General features: G+C 46.7%; 1 protein-coding gene across 1 annotated transcript; it reads right to left on the reverse strand.

The window, feature by feature from the left end:
• Nucleotides 1-3,775: 3,775 nt before the first annotated feature.
• On the reverse strand, nt 3,776-19,052 carry LOC139050952 (zonadhesin-like). The gene is made up of 3 exons (XM_070527845.1): nt 18,803-19,052; nt 10,961-11,273; nt 3,776-8,332 (listed from the first exon to the last, which is right to left on the reverse strand). The coding sequence occupies exons 1-3, from the start codon at nt 18,894-18,896 to the stop codon at nt 4,171-4,173; spliced, it is 4,569 nt and encodes a 1,522-aa protein (XP_070383946.1). The 5' UTR covers nt 18,897-19,052; the 3' UTR covers nt 3,776-4,170.
• Nucleotides 19,053-22,666: the final 3,614 nt, after the last annotated feature.

Below are 22,666 nucleotides of genomic sequence, written 5' to 3' on the forward strand. Positions count from 1 at the left end.
GACTATGTTTGGCTGTTTGTTCGGGCAGACAACATCTTGCGACACCTCCTCGCCACCCACGTTCGCAGCTGCGACGATGGCTCGGCTGATCTCGAATCTAGATACTTCCCCAATGTTCAGACATCCCCTGGGACGCATGGCGATCTTGATATCTTGCCTCGGCAACACAGGCATCCTCGCTGCCTTGAGTAGCTTGCTCTCGAAAATTTTCGGCTGCGGGTGACGATGCCCGGCAGCCGCCGGACCTCCCGTTGACTGGCGTTAGACTTACCTCGTTCTCTTGCTCCTGGGTCGTCTCCTCCCCGGCGACGCGCCAGCCAAACTTCTCGGAAACCTCCTCCGGCATTATTTCTTCACCCGCCACTTCTACACGCATAGCGGACGCCATTTTCTTGAAGCACTGCGCCTCTAGGTCCCCGGCAAGGTCGATGGCCCCGCCGGAGCACGCCTAAGCACGGCCGCTAGGCCCTGCTTTCTTCAGGCTTAGCTCGCGCCGAGACTGTGCTCGTAAAGAAATCCTCCTAAATCGGAGAAAAATGGTTTCCCACCTCAAATTTTGGTATCCACACCGTCCTTGTAACTTCACGGATGCCGTTGTGTGAGAACTTGCATGAGGTGGGGTGAATTACCTGGCGTTTTGCCGAAAAATCGAGGAAGGAAGGAAATCAACTTTATTCGAGGTCCTGCAGGCCACGACAGCTTTGGGCTCTGATGGAGTGGGCGTCTCCCACGACGGAACAGGGAGGCTGAGTTTCCTGGCGGCGTCGTGGACGTGCTGGACGGCCCAGAGTTGGGCCGTCCTTTATTTCCAAGCTGGCAGCTCGCTTAGCATATCAATACAGGGAAATGAACATTGGAATAAAACGCTACAAAAGGTAGCTTGACTGTGTCCAATACACGCCAGTGCCTCAATCGGAAATATCAACATCCATTCACACAAGTTTCCAGTCCACTCTAACATGTAGAAATTTCATGTTGCTTTCAAGATTACATTTCAATAAAATACACTGTTTCAGCGAATGCTATGTGATATCAACGCAGTACCTGCTACGCGAAATTTCAATGGTTCCACTGTGACTACTTTTCAATAATGACCAACCAGTCTTCAATGATAGCAAAATGACATCTCACAGTTTCATTTAACGAGCAACAAGACCTCATCGGGATGTCTACTGGAATTCAACAGCCATTTTTGTGGGAGTTAACAGAAGCATGTCCGCTACGAAAAGTCTAACAACCCCGGCGTTTGGAAGGGCTTCACGCTTCCCTGACGAAGAACGCCGGCCGTGCTGTTGCACGCTTCGCCCATCGAAGATGCAGGAGAGGAGACCACGGCTGAGAGGGAGAGAGGGAGGAGAAACCGTCGGCGTTGCGAAGAAGACGGGTCAAGCCTCTCCACGCGTTTGAAGGCTGCAAAATGCTTCACCTCCGAATAATATTGTGTTCGCTTTGGTTAAATTATTAGCGGCACGGGTATTACCATTCTTAAAAGAAACATTGCTGCTGTACCTGATCGGTCAAAATAATGCTTATGGTCTAAATTTTACTAAGCTGCACGTTAGGCGTGTCGTTCACGATACTAACATTCTGCCAATTAATCTATCAGTAGTATTCCTTTGAGTCCATAACTTCATGTAAGTACTTTGGCGTTCGTATATTAATTTAAATTGGACAAGTCCCACATAATAGATATGCTAAGCGTATCCTCGATGTTACTTAAGCAGCAACTTTTCCGCCGTTACCCCCTGAGTAAAACTACTACTTTGCGAATTCCTCGTGCAAACAAAGCTTGAGAACGCAGCTTCAGTTTGCGACCCAGTGTATGTTACTCTAACTTTGACCTTGTATTCGTGCTCAACAATTTCGTTAGTAATAATACGATTAGGATTCCTTGCCTAGTTTGAGCATTTTAGATCTGTCTGTCTGTCTGTCCGTCCGTCCGTCCGTCCATCAGTCCGTCCGTCCGTCCGTCCGTCCGTCCGTCCGTCCGTCCGTCCGTCCGTCCGTCCGTCCGTCCGTCCGTCCGTCCGTCCGTCCGTCTGTCTGTCTGTCTGTCTGTCTGTCTGTCTGTCTGTCTGTCTGTCTGTCTGTCTGTCTGTCTGTCTGTCTGTCTGTCTGTCTGTCTGTGTCTGTCTGTCTGTCTGTGTCTGTCTGTCTGTCTGTCTGTCTGTCTGTCTGTCTGTCTGTCTGTCTGTCTGTCTGTCTGTCTGTCTGTCTGTCTGTCTGTCTGTCTGTCTGTCTGTCTGTCTGTCTGTCTGTCTGTCTGTCTGTCTGTCTGTCTGTCTGTCTGTCTGTCTGTCTGTCTGTCTGTCTGTCTGTCTGTCTGTCTGTCTGTCTGTCTGTCTGTCTGTCTGTCTGTCTGTCTGTCTGTCTGTCTGTCTGTCTGTCTGTCTGTCTGTCTGTCTGTCTGTCTGTCTGTCTGTCTGTCTGTCTGTCTGTCTGTCTGTCTGTCTGTCTGTCTCACTGTCTGTCTGTCTGTCTGTCTGTCTGTCTCACTGTCTGTCTGTCTGTCTGTCTGTCTGTCTGTCTGTCTGTCTGTCTGTCTGTCTGTCTGTCTGTCTGTCTGTCTGTCTGTCTGTCTGTCTGTCTCTCTGTCTGTCTGTCTGTCTGTCTGTCTGTCTGTCTGTCTGTCTGTCTGTCTGTCTGTCTGTCTGTCTGTCTGTCTGTCTGTCTCTCTGTCTGTCTGTCTGTCTGTCTGTCTGTCTGTCTGTCTGTCTGTCTGTCTGTCTGTCTGTCTGTCTGTCATTTCGCCAGCCGAGGCACCAAAGTTGTCTACCAGCTTGGGCCGGTCCATCACCATCAGGCCAGCCTAATCATACTGTCGTCATTCAGTCGTCATAACGCCGCTGTTGTCATGACATTGTCGTCACTGCGTTGTCGTTATACGTTCATCGTGCTGAATATGTTGTCATATCTTCATTGCGAAACCGTCATAGTTGTTCCGTCGTCATCAATCCAGCTTTGTCATCTGACTTTCTCCGTGTGTCTTCGTCGTCCGGCCACCGTCGTCATACAGCCGTCTTCATGCATTCGTCATCATGCTTCCATCATTATACCATAGTCATCATTTGAAAAAAATCACATTGTCATCATTACTTCGTGGTAATACCATCTTCCGTAGTTTCATACCGCCTTAGCGTTCCACAGTCGTCATTGCTACTTAATTCCACCATCGTCATTGGGTCATCTTCATGCTGCCGTTGTTGCGCCGTCATAATCACCGTCGGCGCTGGCCAGCTAGTGTTGTCAAAGTGGGCTGATACTAGCTGTCCTACACATGGACAATGTGTCGGATACAGCTCAGGCAATGGAAACTTCAAAATGACTACTACAGGTTATATATAAGAGTGCCTTCAGTAACATGGTGAGTCGATAAAATGTTTGATGGTAATCTCATCACGTCAATAGTCACCGTCTCATGGGTACTGCCGCAATGTTTTGTCCTCTGTAAGTATAGCAGTACTGGAAGCATAACGGACATGAATGGTAGCTTTTCCCTACCTTTATAATCTCGTCGAAAACGTTTATTTATGAATTTAGTTAATTAAGTATACCATTATATCCATACTCACGACAGCTGGAACGGCTTATTCAATAAGCGTTAAATAATGGGCCTAAATAATGCAAAATGCATACTTACCACTACTTATGTTTCAGCCCTATCCGCCATGCCCAGCGGGTGCGCCGATGCATTGTTTAAGTAGCACCGCTTCGTTATGTAGCGCTTTAGGGAGCCACTGTAAGAGGGTCGCGTCCCTAAATGAGATAATGCATAAGCTGCCAATTCTGGTGTGTAGTACACACTCATATTTATTAAATCCTGAAAAAGAAAAGTAAGGAGCACAGTAACTTCGTTTTTCGAGCACCAAAGTATGTGTTGTGAAGCCTTCATGAAAATGAGTGCAAACTTCTGCCGTTATACGCATGTATAGGGTTAAGAAAACCAGTCTTCATGGCAGGCATCTTGTTTACAAACACGTTACGTAACGGCAGAAATTTTTTTTATTTAATAAATTGACAAAGAGTACTCCTAAATCATATTTTCCTTTAATATGGACCGCCTTTTAATTGCGTGCGAATGTGGTGCCCACTATTAGCCGTGACAACATTAGAAACACAGCGCGGGTGAAATTTATTCCGAAAAATGTTGAGCAAGGAACTGTTAAACATTTAGTAGTAAGGTGTCCTCAAAGCCTTCACAGCGGGTTCAACTTGGACACCCGGTATGTATGAACCACCTGTATGAGCGGGATACATGGTGGCTCCTGAATATACTGGTGCACCTGGTATACTTGGTCTTGAGACTGTGAATCCACCCGCTGAAGGGTATCGTGGTTGAGCCGGCCCCACTGGTGTTGTATACGCCGGGACGCTTGGATGCATGCTTTGTGTTGGCACAATTGGTATAGATGGGGCTGCGGGTGCTTGGGGTTTTACAGGTGGACTTGGCGGCATACTTGGGACTATCGTCGGGCCTTCGGGGGGTGATGGCCCGCTTGGCGGAGCCGGCGTAGCGGGAACTGTTGGACCTTCTGGAACACCAGGCACTTCACTTGGGCGTGGCGTTGGCAACGCAGGCAGAGGAGGCAAGGCCGGTGGAGGCTCCTGCTCGGCTGGCTCTCCTGGAAACGCCATGCCACCCGGACCCACGCCTGCAGTCGTAGTTGGCACGTTTGGTTGTGCGGGCCTTTCGGGGCCCTCGGGAAAAAGTAGCCCACCTGGTCCCACGCTCGAATTTGTAATCGCCTCTGACAGTGTTGGAATCAGGTCGGGATTAGCGGCGTTGGCAATGTCAAAGCATTGTCGTGGCTTGACGCACGTCAGTGGTTTCTCCCGCAACATTACCGTTCCCTCCTTGCATTCACAGCCTACGCCGGCGCATATTGCTGGACAGGCGCGAGCTTTGGAATCCCAGCAAGTAAGAGGGCACGGAGTCTTGCAGTTTGAGTACACTTGGTTAACACCAGGGCAACGTTCGGGCGTGGCCGGACATTCAGCCGCGCGGACACAGTGAAGGGGTGTCTCTCGCAGCATGACATAACCTCTCTTACAGACACATCCTTCTCCGGCACACTCGTACGTGCAGGTACCAGGTTCCTTGTTCGTGCAAGTGGCCGGGCAGCGCGATTTACAGGTGGTGTACACCTGGTTGGAAACTGGGCAGACCTTTGGCTTAAACGGGCATTGCTCTCGGCGAACGCAGGTTAGTGGCTCCGCCTTCAATTGTACGTATCCGTCCTTGCACACACATCCATGGCCTCCACATTTACTGCTGCAATAGCGAGGACCGTCGTCTGAGCAAGTTTCAGGACAGAGGGATTTGCAAAGCGAGAACATCTGGTTTGTACCATTGCACACCTGGTAGGAGCTATCGCAGGTTTCTTCAGTAACGCACAGAAGAGGTTTCTTTTGCAGTCGAAAATAGCCTGGTTTGCAAACGCATCCGTCGCCTGCGCAGTCAGCCCCACATGCCCGCGGTACTTTATCGGAACATGTGGGAGGACACCGGGATCGGCAAGTCGTGTACACCTGATTGGCTCGCTTGCACTTCTTTCGCCGGGCCGGGCATTCCTTCCTGCGGACGCAGATGAGTGGTTGCGCTTGTAACTGGACGTAACCTTCTTCGCAGACACACCCTTGGCCTCCGCACTCATCAGCGCACTCGGGAGTATCGTCGTCCGCACAAGTCTCAGGACAGAGCGATTTGCAAGGCGTGTACACCTGATGTTCGCCAGGACACCACTGCTGCGCCATGACGGCACATATTTCTTCCGTCACGCATATAAGGGGTCTCCTTTGCAGCTGCAAGAAGCCTTTCTTGCAAGCGCATCCTTCACCATCGCACTCAGTACTGCAAGTGTTAGGACCTTTACCTGAGCAAGTGGCCGGGCAGCCCGGTCTACACGACGTGTACTCTTGGTTGGCGCGTTTACACTGCTTTGGCTTCTCCGGGCACTCGGCTCGCCGCACACAGACCAATGGCTCAGCTTTTAACTGCACGTAGCCTTGCCGGCAAACGCATCCTTGGCCAGCACAGTCAGCGCTGCAGACGCGAGGACCCTTGTCTGAACAATTTTCAGGGCATTTAGACTTGCATAAGGTGAACACTTGGTTAGGACCTGGACAACGTTCAGGCCTGGCGGGGCATTGGTCGCGGCGCACGCAAATCAGCGGTTTCTGTTGCAGTTCGAGGAATCCTTCTTTGCAGACGCACCCTTTCCCCGCGCATTCACGGCCGCACTCGCGAGGACCATAATCTGAGCAAGTAGCAGGACACTGCGACTTGCAAGGCGAGTACACCTGGTTTGCTCCTGCACAGTGTTTTGGGCTTGCAGGGCAATTGTCCCGCCGCACGCAGACCAGCGGCTCGGCTTGTAATTGCACGAAGCCTTTTTTGCACACACATCCTTTACCTGCACATTTGTTAGGGCATAAGCCAGTTTCCTCACCAGAACACGTGGCAGGGCAGCTCGATTTGCATGAAGTGTATACCTGGTTCTCACCGGGGCACCACTGCTCTGCCATAGCATCGCAAATTTCGTGACTGACGCAGATAAGCGGTTTGGCTTGTAGCTGGAAATACCCTTTTTTGCAGACGCACCCTTGGCCGGCGCAGCCGTCACCGCATTCACGCGGACCACGGTCCGCACATGTGGCGGGACAGCGTGACCTGCACGTCGTGTACACCTGGTTAGCACCTGTGCACTGCTTTGGTCTGGCCGGGCACTGTTCCGAGCGAACGCAAATAAGCGGATTCTCCTGTAGTTGAACATACCCTTCCTTGCAGACGCATCCTTCACCTGCGCAATCACGGGTACACACACGTGGTCCACTATCTGAGCATGTTCGAGGGCAGCGCGATTTGCAAGGTGTGTACACCTGGTTAGCACCCACACATTGCTCTGGCTTGGACGGGCATTGTTCGCGGAGAACGCAAATAAGTGGGTTGGCTTGTAGCTCGACATAACCTTCCTTGCAGACGCATCCCTGGCCAACACAGTTGGCTGTACACACACGGGGACCAACTTCTGTGCAAGTTTCCGGGCAGCTAGATTTGCAAGACGTGTATACCTGGTTGGCACCCGCGCACTGCTCTGGCCTCGCTGGGCACTTGTCGCGGCGGACGCATATAAGCGGGTGCTCGTGTAGCTGGACAAACCCTCGCTTGCAGACACACCCTTCGCCTGCGCAATCCCTGGTGCAGGAGCGGGGACCAGGTTCATTGCACGTTTCAGGACACCGCGATTTGCAAGTCGTGTACTCCTGGCTTTCCTCTGCACACTGTTGTGGCGCGACCGTGCACTGATCGCGGCGGACGCATTTCAGAGGCACCTCTTGTAACATAACGAATCCTTCCTTGCAGACACATCCTTGGCCTGCGCAATGATTGCCGCAGACGCGAGGAACGCCATGGTCAGCGCAAGTAGCAGGGCAGGCCGGTTTGCAAGACGTGAACACCTGGTTCTCTTCTGAACACTGTTTCTGGGACATGATGGCGCACACTTCCTCTGTGACGCACACAAGTGGTTCCGCTTGTAGCTGGAAATAACCTTTCCTGCACGCACATCCTTGGCCTGCGCATTCATTGCTACATACACTACGTCCACCGTTCAAGCACGTGGCAGGGCAGCGTGACTTACAAGGGGTGTACACCTGATGTGCGCCGGAACATGTCACTGGCGGAGCTGGGCATTTGTCGCGCCGAACGCAGACCAATGGTCTATCTTGCAACTGCACGAAGCCTTCCTGACACGCGCAACCTTCGCCGGCACAGTCAGCAGTGCAGCTTCTAGGCTCAGTGTCCCAGCAGGTGGGTGGACAGCGGGATTTGCAAGTCGTAAATACCTCTCCAGGGCCGGGGCACTTGTTTGGAGTGCCCATGACTGGGCAGTCCTTTCGGCGCACACAAATGAGGGGATTCTCTTGCAAGATGACAAAACCTTGCCTGCAGACGCACCCTTCGCCTGCGCATTCTGCAAGGCAGATGCGGGTACGGTTGATAGCACAAGTAGCGGGGCAGCGTGACTTACAAGTTGTGTACCTCTGGTTGCGGCCAGGACATCGCCGTTCGCGACCGGGACACTCGTCTATACGAACGCATGTGAGTGGGCTGAGCTGTAGGGCAACATATCCAGGCGCGCAAACACAGTGCTGGTTTCCGCAGACCGCTGGACAGCTCGTAGGCGGGCTGTTGAGGTTAGCACAAGTAATGGGACACGGTGACGAACAGGCTGTGTACACTTGGTGGGGACCAGGGCAAGTGATTGGACTTGGGAGCGGAGCACCGCTGGGGCACTGGTTGGGGGCGACGCACGGTCCATGCGGATAGGCCCTGGAAAATAGTTAGAAGCATCACGTTGTTAAATTCCACCAGAATGATCAAGGCAGGCGTCTGGCCTGCAAGCCGTGACGAACAGTCTAATTTGTAATTAGGGTATCGGGAAAAAAAATTGCGAATTGGAGTAAAAGGGAAGAGGTTCGCGCCAGTTACATTCATAGTTCACTAGTTTAGTCTGATGCTGAAGATAATAGTTAATTCAAACATATAAAGAGAGATTTCTATAAAGCAAGAATGGCGCTGGTTAGTTTTGTATTGTAAGCAAACCAAAGTGCATGATTAGTGAACCACAGATGGCCGACGAAACTCGCTGCGCACCATTTGCCTTGTGTTTGCGGTCGTCGCCTGTCTAATGCGAAGTGGTTTGCCTAGTACGAGATTTCACATAGCTTCAAGATGGCTTTACGACATTTTCGTTCGATAGGCTGCAGTGGCTTCCGAAATGTTCAACCTAGAAGGCACTTTCTAGCAATTCGGGACATTATTATGCAACAAACAAGCTGCTGTGGCAAGCTGCTCCCAAAAGTAATCACCAAGTGCTCCCCGTTTCCGATGTGTGCCTGCGGGACGAGAAAAGAAAGGCTTGGTGCTAAAGCTGCTCTTTCCTAATTACACTATATCAAGCAGCACATTCCATCTTGCAATAGAAACTTACAATATGTGTTGCTTTAATGTGTTTCTACAGCGTTAGAATGCGAGAACACATTTCCTCGCCCCGCTAACTTACTCGCGTTCTTGGGCAACAAATTCTGAATACCTCTCTAGTCTTAGAAGTTCGCAACATGCCAGTAAACAAATCGCTTGATAACATTGCGATGTGCAGCTTCGTTGAATCATTCCGTGATATTATTCCTAAACACGACTTTACTCAAAGTTTTTCCTCGATCCTCTATGATGGCTATAAAGATGACAATAATATACGCACCCCCTTTCTGTAACTTTGCTGCAGACGCGGCCAATCGACTGCTGCCACATTTCCTCTGTATACTCACCATTAAACAGCTGTACAGCATACTCATAGCTAAGTTATGTTATACAAAGCAAGGTTGTATTCATATGATCTTTTATACTGTCCTACAGGTCTCCCAGCCGAACCTCACTCATTTCCACCGCAGATCGATTTAGGATTCCCGAACTATTCTCAACACCCAAGAACTAGGGCAAAAAGTAAACTCTGGATTGACATTAAGGCGCACTAGTCATTCTGCACGTGGAATTTTTTAAGTGCTGCTTCCATTCATGTAACAAAAAATATTCTGCAGATCCTGACGCATGCTGGAGTCTATGCGAGGGCAAGCTTTAGCGTAGAGGCTAAATAAATGATGCTTAAATACCGGCGATGTGTACAATTGTACTTACTTTTACCTTCCGCTACATGTAATCCAATGGAAATGCAGTGTATATGCACAGCAGAAGTCACAACTTCAATATACCTTGTGTCACATGTCCACGTATATGTATATACATTTAAGGGTTCTCCACCCTTCATTAACAATGACACCTTACAAATCTGCAGTAGCACGTACCAATTCTACAAAAAATAATAATCAAGAACGGGAACGCAGCCCGTGATACATACCGGATGGTTAAGCCATAGAAATACAAGTACATCCAGGAAGGCGCTGAACAGAATGTGGTATTGTACCGAGAGATCTGTGGGTTTTTCAGATGCCTAGGAGCCGACATTAGTGGTTCAGGTTTTACATAGCAGCATACTTTTATATGGCACAGAAAAAAGATGCGCTTACTCGAATGCCTTTGCCGTTCAGCTTATATGGTTTATGTAAACCAATTTGCTGGTACTGCTACAGGGACCACTTAAAAATGTTGTATATGAATCCTTAAATTTATCTGAAATGGCAACGGCGAATGCAAATGGCGTTTATATAAACGCATCATAAAAACTGCGCTTCATACAGGTTACAGCTTTCGCGCGGGATATGAGGTCATTGTGTCTGTGCGGAAATATACACCTTTCATCACATGAACAAGCTATAGCATACTGTGACAATTAGCGGCAGGTATGTACTGCCCGATTTTTTATTTCCTTACATTGCAGGCAATGCTATGGAAAGATGCTGAAAGGAGGCAGTCATGGATGTCTTCATCCGCATGTTTCGCAATGAAGTTTGTTTTATATATCGAACGCTTTGTACGGAATAAGTACATTATATATTAAAGCTACAACTCGTTGAGGCCTGGCTACGTCAAATTACGTATTATCTGTGCCATTTTGTGTGGTTTCCAGTAATCGACATAACATAGTATGATCGCGAGGGCAAGTGTAGAGCTGTGGTGGTTTGTCTCAAAAACACGTCGCTACGGGCGTTCCGCAGTAAATAGTTTAACATTGGCGGCACTTTCCAAGTAATCACTGCGTCATATATTGCGACACAGAGACGCGAAACTGAAACTTACATCGAGTTAGGTTAAAGTAACCTATCCCTTTCTGTTGTAGGCGACGCATTACTCCTGGATCGCCGATCCGAGCAGTGAGAGAGGTCACTTTAGCCTTGACAGCGATGCCTACTGTGTACGAGACGAAGTATAGGGACCATTTAGAGCAACCAGTACAAGCTAGCTGCGCAGACTGCAATGCACACGCAATGCGGGGTCACCGACCTCCAATATCCCGGGGCACAGGCGCAGCCCCTAACGCAGAGTCGGCTGCAGTCCTTGTTCTCAGGCACGCCGCAGGTCTTCGGGCAGGACGACGAACAATGATTGAAGTCCATGTTGGCGGCCCTGCGACAACTGCAGCAGTCTTCCTTCCTTATGCAGTGGCCCCAAGCGTTGCGAAGGTAACCCGGTTTGCACACGCAAACGCGCAGCCTGTTTAGTTCGTTCTGGCATGTTACCGATGGCTTGCAAAAGTGGTCCTGAGCCCGCGTTCCTGCTGGGGTGGGTACCTCCAAAGGACCGCACGTGGTTGTGCCTGGGAAGAAAGCAGCTGTTGAGTTCGGTGACGACGTAAATAAAGTCAGTGTGTCCTGCTGCAACATTGTGACGTGCTCGCAGTTATTTCTTTTCTGGACTTGTATCTAAAGCAACAGCCTGCCTCTGAGATTAGTGACCCTCTGGGATCTCTTTTGCCTTTAAGGCCCCTCACCTGGCCCTATAGGAAATTTTTGTTATACGCTGGAGGTTGTTGTGTCCTCTAGGGAGCGTTCTGCCGCAAAAAAAATTTCAAGTGGGCTCATTATTGGCGAGGTAGAAATATTTCAGTGTCGCAATTTCAGCAGGCGGGCTCCACTGCATAGCGAGACTCCCTCTCCACTCGCCCCGTCTAACCGTCGCAAGCAAAATTCCTTCCCTGCGTTCTTCCATGCGGGACCTCGAGGATCGCGTGACGCATACGTCACGGGCCCCGCCTTCCCTTTGTTTTTCTCCTCGCTTTTTTTTTTTCGGCGAGGCGCACTTCCGCTGCTTTATCCGCAGTTATAGTTTCGCGCAGAGCACAATTTTGTGCGCTGTGCACAAGGACACATGACTAGCGATCTAATTCAATGCTGCACGAATACTGAGGCAGAACAAGCAGATCGCAAAGCATGATGACGCGCTGGAACACGGTAGAAAATGGTACCGTTTCGATACCTGCGCACGTGACTGCGCAACCGTGGGAAAAAGCAGACGAAGCGGAAGTACATCGCTCGTGCTTCAGTGCGAAGTAAAACAAAAAAAGAACACGCAGACATTCCGTTTGTGTGTTTTATTATTTCTCTAAACCTCAATTCATCAATTGAAGCAGCAGGTCACACAAATTGAAGCAACAAATCACACTAATAACAGATGTTTCCTTGAATACTTTTTTGAAGTCACGTGTCACCACGAGCTACGTCGCGCTCCGGACACGATTACGTAGGCGCAGGAGCCCGATTACGTCACCGTCCCTTTCCGGGCGGATTCACCATGAGTAAAGATAGAAATGGCGTTCTGATTGAAGTTCCAGGCCTTTCCGCTGCGCATAGCGATGTAATCCTTTGCAAACACGATTCTTGGCACGCATTGTATGCTCTGCGCTCTCTAGGAAAGCAGCTACAGTTATCAACACCATCTTGTTCCAAGAAACGGGAGGAGACAACCTCACGTCCCCACACATCACATGGTTCCCGGCCCACTTGAGCAACGTTTCCGGGCTTCCTGACGGTAATCTGAACGAGCGGGCACACCAACTGGCGCGAGAGCTCACATTCCGCGTCTGCTGTCTGCCGTCTCACTTCAACCCAGCCTGGAGGGACCTAGACAACAACGACCCGCTCGTATCATACCACGAAATCACTTCAAATCGTAGGTTATCACGAAGAATTTTCCCTCCTCCTCACCCAAAGCTCTAAAAAGCACAGGCTGTCACTTACAGACAGTTGCAGACTAGGACATACATCACACCAACAACACTAAAGAGGATCAATCCTGACCTTCCTATTGAATGCCCACACTGCGGCCACGAATACAACTTCGAACACATGCTCTGACGGTGCCCTGCCAACGCGAGCACGGACTTTCCCGTCCAGTCTTCCTGGGACTCAGCGTTCTGAAGCACAGAGCTCATCGCTCAGCTCCAGGCTGTCCAGAGGGCCCGGGCCGTCTCCGAAGGACTCTGTCTACCGGGCCCGACCTGGGTGGAGCCGCCGGATTGATTTTCTCTCAAGACCTAAATAAAGTTCTAACTCACTCACTGCTCTGCTCTTGTCAGCTCAAGATGGCCAGACGTGGTGAAGGGCCCTTTAAGAGGAAGCTTTAGCTCGGATGCTCCTATCTAAATACATGTAAAAGGAGAATTAGTTTTTCTCGGCAACTACTCCACCAAATTTGGCCAGGTTTGTTGAATTCAAAAGGAAAACTTAAAATATAGTGACTGTTGTTTTCGAATTTTCGATTTATGTCGTGAAATTCTTATTAAAAATTTTCTAAAATCGAAAATTTTCAGCATTAGAAGCTATCAAGTTTACAACTAAAACTCGGCAATGGAAAGGATGCCACATTTCTGTGGATTGCAACTAACGCTACATCTAAAGCGTACGAAATTGGTTTATTACACATGAATCTCAATGTAGCAATATGAAAATACAGCTTTTGCAAAACCCTTGTACACAACGTAACAAATTCACATAAAATATAGAATCACATATCGAATTTGCCCACTTTCAATAATCTAATCAATGCCGTTTATAGAACCGAGATATATGGTCTTGATGAAGAAATCTTAGTACGCTTCGTGCTTCTATATATTTTAGAACTTTGACATCTTTGAAAATCGTTATAACAAAATACCTTATTCAAAATTTTGCTTCAAACAGTCACTATAATATAATTCTGGCTGTGAAATGAAGCAAATTTCATTAAAATTGGTCCACGGTTTCTCAGAAAAACGTTTTTGCGTTTTACATGTATTTGCATAGTCCGCGTTGGAGTTCGGCCTGAGCTAGAGCTTCCACTTAAAAATGTTTTTGTGAGCATGAAAAAGTGCTATAATTTCCCTTTTCCTTTTTTTGTGCAAATTGCACGTAATGAATGGCTCATACTTTACTACTATGTTAGAATACATACATGCACCGACAATTATAGATGTGTGATTTCTTTTATAGTTGCTTTAATGGTGCAATTAAATTATGGGGTTTTACGTGCCAAAACCACTTTCTGATTATGAGGCACGCCGTAGTGGAGGACTCCGGAAATTTCGACCACCTGGGGTGCTTTAACGTGCACCTAAATCTAAGTACACGGGTGTTTAACATTTCGCCCCCATCGAAATGCGGCCACCGTGGCCGGGATTCGATCCCGCCACCTTGTGCTCAGCAGTCTAACATCATAGCCACTGAGCAACCACGGCGGGTTTAACGGTGGAATTCACTTTTTAATACTATTTTATATTTTGTATTCTGTTTTATGGCTACACCACCCCTCTCTAAATTATGGCTTGTACTTCGATATAGTATATACAGGCCAGTTAACACACACACTCACGCATATATATATATATATATATATATATATATATATATATATATATATATATATATATATATATCGAGAGGAATGGAAACTGAGGGGTCCGATTTTTATTGCATCAACAACAATGACACCACGGACACAGGAACATTGGTGAGTTGTCCTTGGCGTCATTGTTTGCTACTTCTTGTGATAAGGCTACATTAGTTATAAAACACACACACACACATACACACACACATGGGTGTATATATATATATATATATATATGTGTGTGTTGGGCTGCTGAGCACGAGGTCGCGGGATCGAATCCCGGCCACGGCGGTCGCATTTCGATGGGGGCGAAATGCGAAAACACCCGTGTGCTTAGATTTAGGTGCACGTTAAAGAACCCCAGGTGGTCAAAATTTCCGGAGTCCTCCACTACGGCGTGCCTCATAATCAGAAAGTGGTTTTGGCACGTAAAACCCCAAATATTATTATTATATATATATATATATATATATATATATATATATATATATATATATATATATATTATATTGTAAGTCCGACGCTCATCGAGTACGGAAACCGTTGCAGAGATGTCACAAAGGCAATACTAGTGAAACACATGACACACCAGTGACCTGTCAGTGCGACAATCTGGTTTATCTCGCTCCCTCTTTGCGAGCAACACGTCCGGCCAGTGCGTCCGTTTCTGCTGGAGTGCTATCCAAGAGATTATCGAATTCTGCAGTATTGTCGAGTGCAGCTGTGGCGGCATTCTGAGCCAATCGCCCGGCGCTATTCACATGGCTGTATCAAAAGGCGTGTGAATAGCACCCCTCTATTTTCAATTTTACACTCTCGCTGCTAACACACCTTCAGTCGTCGTCTCACTCACTTACCTTATTCCCTCTTCCGTTTAGGAGAACCCTGATTATATATGCTGCGCCGAAGAAAGCATATGTCACTTTGAAAAAGAGAAGTGCACTTGTCGAAAGGTTGGCTCCCGCTTGTTCTCGTTTTGCTCATCAAGGAAATAAAAACGGCATGGGGAGCCCCAAAATATACCTTAAACAGAGAGACTCAGCTGATGATGGATCCGGTTTGAAGAAAGATTGGGCGGGGAGTTTTTGTTCATTCGTTGAGCATCAAAATTTTATTAGTTAGCCTTAGTGTACTTGTTACCCATTCTGCCACACTCCTAATCGTACAAATTGAAGAAGTAAAGTAATCAATTGCAGCTTCAGTTACTTCATTCAAAAATAGAATTGACTGCGGTGACCAATCACTAACCCACTACAGTGAATGAGCAATTAGTAAAATGTAATGGACGAGAAGAAAGAGGGTTAACCGAGGGGCCTGACTTCTATTAGTCATATCATAAGAAGCCAACAAATACTGACACCAAGGACAACATAGGGGAAATTAATTGCGCTTAATAAACGAGATAAAGAAACGATAAAATAATGGAAATGAAAGTGCATGAAAAAACAACTTGCCGCAGGTGGGGAACGATCCCACAACCATGACATTGCGAAGGTTTAGCTCGGCGGCCATAATATGATCAAGCGTTAAAATGAGGAAGCACTATGCGCTGGGTTATTCCTCTCTGAACGCGCACCCACAGGACTCCTTCCTGGCATGACCGCGGAGGCGTGTTGCTTTAGTTGCCCTGGTGGCACGTAATTTGTTAAATACAACTTTGTCCAAATACGCACGTCCCCTCTGAACTTTCTTTATTTAGTCTACGAAAACAAACATTTCACACTATTCACTGAAAGAGTTTTGAAAAAGCCGGTATGACCGCTGTTCAGTTGCTTCAGTGCGTTACGGCTAACTACTGTTGATGACTTTTTATCACTACTCTTTAGGAAGGTCAATGAAGCGGAATTCACAACACTTTGAAAACACAAGTTATCCAACATAGCTTCCTGCACCCCTGACCGCCTTTACCTGTCCCGTGGAATCTTTGTATTCTAGCCGCCCAAACCAAGCAAACTACTGAAAGGGTTACTTGAGGTCAAGTGTTAATCCGTTTACTGCTGCCGTTGGTTGGTTTTCATCTCACGGCTTGGTTGTACGCGTTGGGAAATCATTTCATCTACCCTTTCACGTTGCTATAAAAGGAAACGCGGTTGCGTACTGGGAGTCAATGTGCCATGATATGGCCGCTAGTGGATAATGCGTCAAGGAAACGCATGGAGTGCTACTTTATTCAACAACCAGTTTATTAAGTGCGTAGAAGGCGCGCCTAGTCTGTATTTTTACCTGTGTAGCTAATGCGATTGTGTAAAAAAAAGAGCAGCATGATCAGTCTTATAAACCACATTGGGTCAACCTTCGTGAAGCAATGTTGTATGTGTGAATTAGAGAAACTACGCAAAAAATAATTCCTCTGTTAGAAATATCGGCCAACGCTAAGCAACAAAGAAATTATAGCTGGAATTATACGATAATAAAATTCTTCTAAATTTTTCGAGCAGCGATATTCTTGAAATGAACTAGAACTTGTTGTAGTGTTCGGAAAATAATATGGCACGCATCCCTCACTGAAAATATTTTTTCTTAGTTTAGGGGAGCAATAAACACCTAGAATGAATTCATTCACTTGCTGTCGATACCGCGGCACTTTATTATGCTGAGATATAGCTTAGTTTTGGGGGAAATTGCATCTGAAGCGCCCGCAGAAAATTCCGGCTGTTCAAAACGTTTTCTTCTAGACTTCGAACTTCTAGACTTCTTCGAACTTCTAGGCTTCTTGGAAGTTTTCTTCTAGACTATTTGCAAAGCATGCAGAGGACAAGTTCAACTCCTCTGCATGCCTTGCAAATAGTCTAGAAGAAAACTTTGTTTTCTACCCGTGAAATGTATTTTCTTTCTATTAATATTTTATGGGTGAGGAACTAGAAAATCATAAAATTCATTTTTTGGCCACACACGGCAAATCTTTAAGGAATTTTCCTTGTTAGTTATTTTATCGCACCAATACGCTCGCCAATATGTCAGTCACACCTCGTGCTTTATTTCGCTGCACAGGTTTTGGTCGTGTGATGCTTCAATTAGATTTTAAATCGCCAACCAGCATTTGTGAGTCGATTTCTCTGTCACTAAATTATAAAGCATTATTGTCGAAAAGTGTTTTCTCTCTCTTGCCTACAATATCCTCCATGTTATCAGCATACAAAATGTGCCAGCATAAATATGCACAAATAATTTGTAGATGTTTAGAGGCCTGTGCTTATTGAGGCTATCATGTAATGCTCATTTATTTTTGAATGCTCAAGTATCCTTTCAAATCAAATCATCAAATCAAAAGGGAATTTTGTTACACGGTAATATGAAAAGTCCGTACAAAGAAATTTGTTCCCATAGCCTAATACGGGTACTGTTGGGTCCAATACAAATAATGTATTTCATTATTTAGCAATCTTATACAAACGAAATAGCGAAAGTATCATACATAAGCGGTAAATACTATATCTAGTCACAGAACTGCGCTAAAAACGAACAAAATAAAGAACAAATTAACATACACAACACTTCTTTTAAGTATAAAGATCTTAAGAACGGGCTTGGTAAGATAAGAAGTGGCATTTGCATGTAATGTCAAAATTTCTTGCAAGTTTTATTTCAAGGGGCAAATTATTCCACAGCTTTACACAAGAGAATTGAACTAATCTTTCGCCGTACGCATTCGAACATGAAGGGAGATAAAGATTACCGTTGCGTGCATGCCGTGTGTTTAACGACGGAATCGTGAAAATGGTACGCGGCAGAGGTGTGCTTGTGTTTATCATTTTACTCCCTAAGCAGGAAATCTTGTAGCCCCGCATGTCAGTAAACGGCAGTATACGCAGCCTCTGAAATAGAGGGTGAGAGGGATGACGCACCGAGGAGAAAGTAATCGCACCAGCAGCTCGTTTTGTAGTCGGAATAACGGAGTAAGGCATGTAATGTAGGCTTGGCCCCACGGCCCGCAAGAATAGCTAAGGTGGCAGTGAAATATGCTAAGATATACTCATCGCACACTTCTGGAAGAATCAGATTTAAGCTAATTTGAATCGTGTGGTAATATTATGTTCAATGTTAACAAATAATCCAAACTATATTGGGGGCACGAGGAAGCATGTAGGCATTATGCAAAAGAGAGGTGATGCGTGCAGACAGGACACAAGAGTAGAGAAGTGGACAACACGAACGCCGACTATTAACTGAAGGGAGCACTGAGGCGAAAAAAGAAGACGCAAAACTCATCTGCGCAAGCTCGGGAATGGTAACACCACGTGTCAGCCGGGTACATGTGCCGGTCTACGTGAGAGATAACTGTTAACCCTCACCTCTATTTTGCGTAATGAATCCTAACCAATAAGCTCAGCTTTCTGTCGTTCTGAGCGAAATGTAGGCGTTGGGTAAAGTACCATGAAATGTAATAATGTCCAGCTTTTACACATTTTTATATAAGTAATTAAACGCCCTATAATTACTATGGCAAGACAACAAAAAGACCCCTGCAAGTACGCTACTCACATGTCGTGCATGGCCTAGTGCATGTACTTGTGGCCTGGTCAACATAAATAAATAATGCCACTATGCATGTGGCTGTAAATGCAGCAAGCTGCATCTTCACCGTGTCAAAAATTGCAGGACGCGGCTCTTGCTTAAATGAATTTCAGTCCGTCGGCGTCCGGTGTACTCGTGGCAAACTGCAAGTTCCATGTAACCTGTCCTGGACAAGACGTTCTCCCGTCTCACCGCAGATTGATGTCAAGGAAAGTGCTAAAGACAATGGTGGCGAGCGCGTCATGGGCCGAAGGCCGTCTGCACGGAATCGATTCAACCATGACCACAACCTTGTAGAGATGCATGAACAAAAGGTAGCAAAGCGCTAACAATGACTTCCGCGGCGTACAGCTGTGTGCAACGTGTTTATCCTCATCTATTGTGCTGTTCTAGACGCTTGGGCGAAAAATACGATCCAGTAGTTTAAGCGCCGAAATGCTTTCTCCGGCGCAGTTGTTTTAAGCGCTGACGTTCTTCATGACGTATGTTCAGCGGAAGGCTTTGCTGAGACCAAAATGTGGACCACGGACAGCTAGGGGAAAAAAGGCATTCCTACGACATAAAGCTGGGTCTATTGCGAACCTACAGATCACTAGAAGTCGTATTCGAAGGTCTACAAAAACAGTGTTCACTTAAGCTTCAGTTAACGTCTAGCGACTTCGTGTCACAACCACGTACATACCTCATCCCAGAAGCACTGGACAGTACTACAACAATCAGGTCGGCAATAGGGTTGCCATGCATTTCCTAAGAAAGGATGGTCAAAACAAAGTCGCAGTTTCGACCCAAAGCACTGATAGCAACAGCAAGTGTTAGACCACTACAAGAAGTAAAGTTCGTAGTTTACTCGGTCGTTTAAATTGAAGAAAATGCTCGCTTACTAATTCAATTGCCAAGCATGATGCCAAGCGCACAGTCAAACGTGAACAGACCTCGAAGTGTCACTAACCTAAGAACAAAGCCCATCTTACAAACCTAGAATTGCGACACAAAGTCGCTCGACTAATCCTTTTTCACAAATCCTTCCATTCTTTGTCTGACGCATCTGTTATCATGCCCATAGATCGCACATCTTCCCGTACTAACCACCAAAACACCGTTTATTCTGCGCGTGCCCGCACAACTGCAAATCTTCGCCAATTTTTTGTTCAAACAGCCAAGGACTGGAATGACCTTCCGCCCCACGTCGGGCACCACTTCAACCCCACTCATTTCAAAGCGCACATCGAACAAACCCTGTGCGAATATCCACCCCTCATGTAACGCCCCTGCACTGGCGCATTTGAGCTTTAATAAATAAATAAATAAAAGCGGCTCCATTGACCTGCCGTTGTGCGAATGAACCTCCCTTTATAGCGTAGAAGAAAGGGCATTAGCAGAGGGGCCCGATTTTTATTAGTCATTCTTAGGAAGCGAACAAACACTGACACGAAGGACAAGGATAGGGGAAATTACTTGTGCTTAATGAATGAAATAAACGATAAATTAATAGAAAGGAAAGTGGATGAAAAAAACAACTTGCCGCAGTGGGGAAGGGTCCCACAACCTTCGCATTTCGCTTGCGAGGCTCTACCAATTGAGCTGCCGCGGCGCCGTTTCTTCATCCACTTTCTTGGGTATTTATGTGTCCTAGCAGAACCCTGGGAGTGTTAGCCAGCGCCACCACTCACACATCTTGGCGGCGGACGTGGAACGTCCTTTCTTCCGCAGGCGTCGCGAGAACGTGATCTTTCCTTCTTTTTTTTGGGGGGGGGGAGGGTGAAGGCACCTGGTCAATAAAACCACACGTGCTACATGAAGGCATCAATGTTGCCGGATTCAAGACCCTCGTTATGCAATCCTGAAGGCATCAATGTTGCCTGATTCCAGACCCTCGTCATGTAATCCGGAAGGCATCAATGTTGCCGCATTCGGGACCCTCGTTATATAATAACGAGGGTCTACAAAAACAGCATTCACACAGGCTTCTTATGATATGACTTGATAGCTTAGGCCTTCGTTGCCATATTAATGTGCACCGCGCCAACATAGAGCACTTACGTCTCTGTAGTATCTGCGTTGTGATTCCAAGCGCTTGTCAGACAATATTCCTTCGATAGAGCACTCCCCACATAATAACTAAAATACGGTAAAAAAGAATGTGGTGCAGAAGACAATAGAACTCATGTTTTTCGGTATATTTATCTACACTGTAGGAGAAATCCTTTTCGCAGCTATCTCCAAATTGTGCCAGTCTTGCATCAACAGTGGCCAAAAGAGTCTCACCTCAACCTGGATCGAACGTTTCGACAACAGAGCTTGTCACAACGTTGGCTGCAAGCTGAGCTTGTGTTATTTTTTTTGGGGGGGGGGGGAGGGGGGCATTTTCATCAACTCTCAGCGATGCCCTTGGATTGTCAACCGCAGTCCCTATGGTGTGGCTGTGACCAACTGCCGAGCACAACGTCTAGGATCCAATAACCAGCCACCACGGCCACATACTAGTGAAAACAATAAGAACTTGCTCATGAGTTTCTTGAGCACCATATTCCCAAGCTTGTCAGAATTATTGAGTAGCCCTTCACTATGCTGTTTCTGCTAGTGCCTGCATTGCACCGGTGTATAGAGATCTGCCAGTCATGCTTTCGGACATTGCGTTAATGTAAAGATGCCCGTAACGAGGGCGCTTAGTAGTCTGCAGACTATCTATTTAAAATACGCAATTTGCCGTTCTTTTGGATTTAATCTAGAAGGCAATTGCTGCTTTAATGCAGCTTGGGGAATCAAGCGTTTTGCCTGGTCGCTGCATTCAGAAAAACAATCTGTAGTCGGTAATATTCTACACCAAGTCAATCTCATGTGCTTCATTCTGCAAGAACATAGAAGTGGAATCAAATGGTTTATGGGGGGAAGGGCAGTTCTCCAGTGGCTGCGAATATATTTCGTTGAAGTATAGCGATATATTGCTTTCCTATCATTGGCTGACCATTTCGCGCCTCGAATATAGCATTACGCTTCACATTAACCAACTGCGACTAAAGAGTATTGGCCATGATTCCAAGACGAAGCCACCCCCTCTTCGCAATAGCTTCCTTCGTGGCGTAATTCTAATCCTGGTTACATGTATTGTAGCAATGCGAGCAACGACTCGCTCAGTTGATTGCTTCACCGCGTCAGTACTCTAGTGCTTGAATAGCAACACCTTAGCAGACTTTCGCGAGAACCCCAGTGGTGCGTATGTTGTATGGATTACAAGCTTGTAGCTTCTTGAAATTGATTCCTTGTGAAGAAGGCACCCATAACGAGGTATCCTTTGAGCAAGAGTGCGCTTTATTTTATTGAAGGGCTTCGCTTCACAGCAAAGAAGTTTTGCAGTATGAGAATAAAAGAGGCCTTGAAAGCATAATGGTTTGCGCGAGTCGCAAATATCTAGCACTATGACGACCAAGTGTAACAATAAGCCGACGAACTATTTTGAACAGGCTTGGTTGTCTGGATCCAGATGGAGGATAAAAAGAATGTACATTTGAAGAAGATTGAAGAACAGGAACTACTGTCAAACTTGTCGGATTATTCGTAGACTGCTGCTTTCCTAATCCATCTGCCTATGTCCTTTGTGTAGTGAGCAACTTCGCCAAGATCGCCTTTCATTGACGCCAAGCATTTCGGGCAATGATAGTCGTCATGGGCTTAGTCCACTAGTCGCTTTGACGTACGCCACTGCCTTTTGAGTAAATCTCTAAGAGCTTTCAAAAAGTTAACCGCAACTACTCAGATAAAATTGACTAAAAGCAGTATTCCTAATCTACTGTGAAAAAGAACATTGTTCGCGCTGAGTTGCAAACGTAAACT

This window comes from Dermacentor albipictus, chromosome 10, assembly GCF_038994185.2.
Source record: "Dermacentor albipictus isolate Rhodes 1998 colony chromosome 10, USDA_Dalb.pri_finalv2, whole genome shotgun sequence".
Classification (NCBI taxonomy): domain Eukaryota; kingdom Metazoa; phylum Arthropoda; class Arachnida; order Ixodida; family Ixodidae; genus Dermacentor; species Dermacentor albipictus.

Coding starts and splice junctions, on each gene's coding strand:
- LOC139050952 (XM_070527845.1), bottom strand. CDS start 18,896: ATGCAGCTTGCTGCATTTACAGCCACATGCATAGTGGCATTATTTATT. Junction 11,274..18,802: donor CACTAGGCCATGCACGACAT/GTGAGTAGCGTA, acceptor CTTTCTTCCCAG/GCACAACCACGTGCGGTCCT. Junction 8,333..10,960: donor TGTGCCCCGGGATATTGGAG/GTCGGTGACCCC, acceptor ACTATTTTCCAG/GGCCTATCCGCATGGACCGT.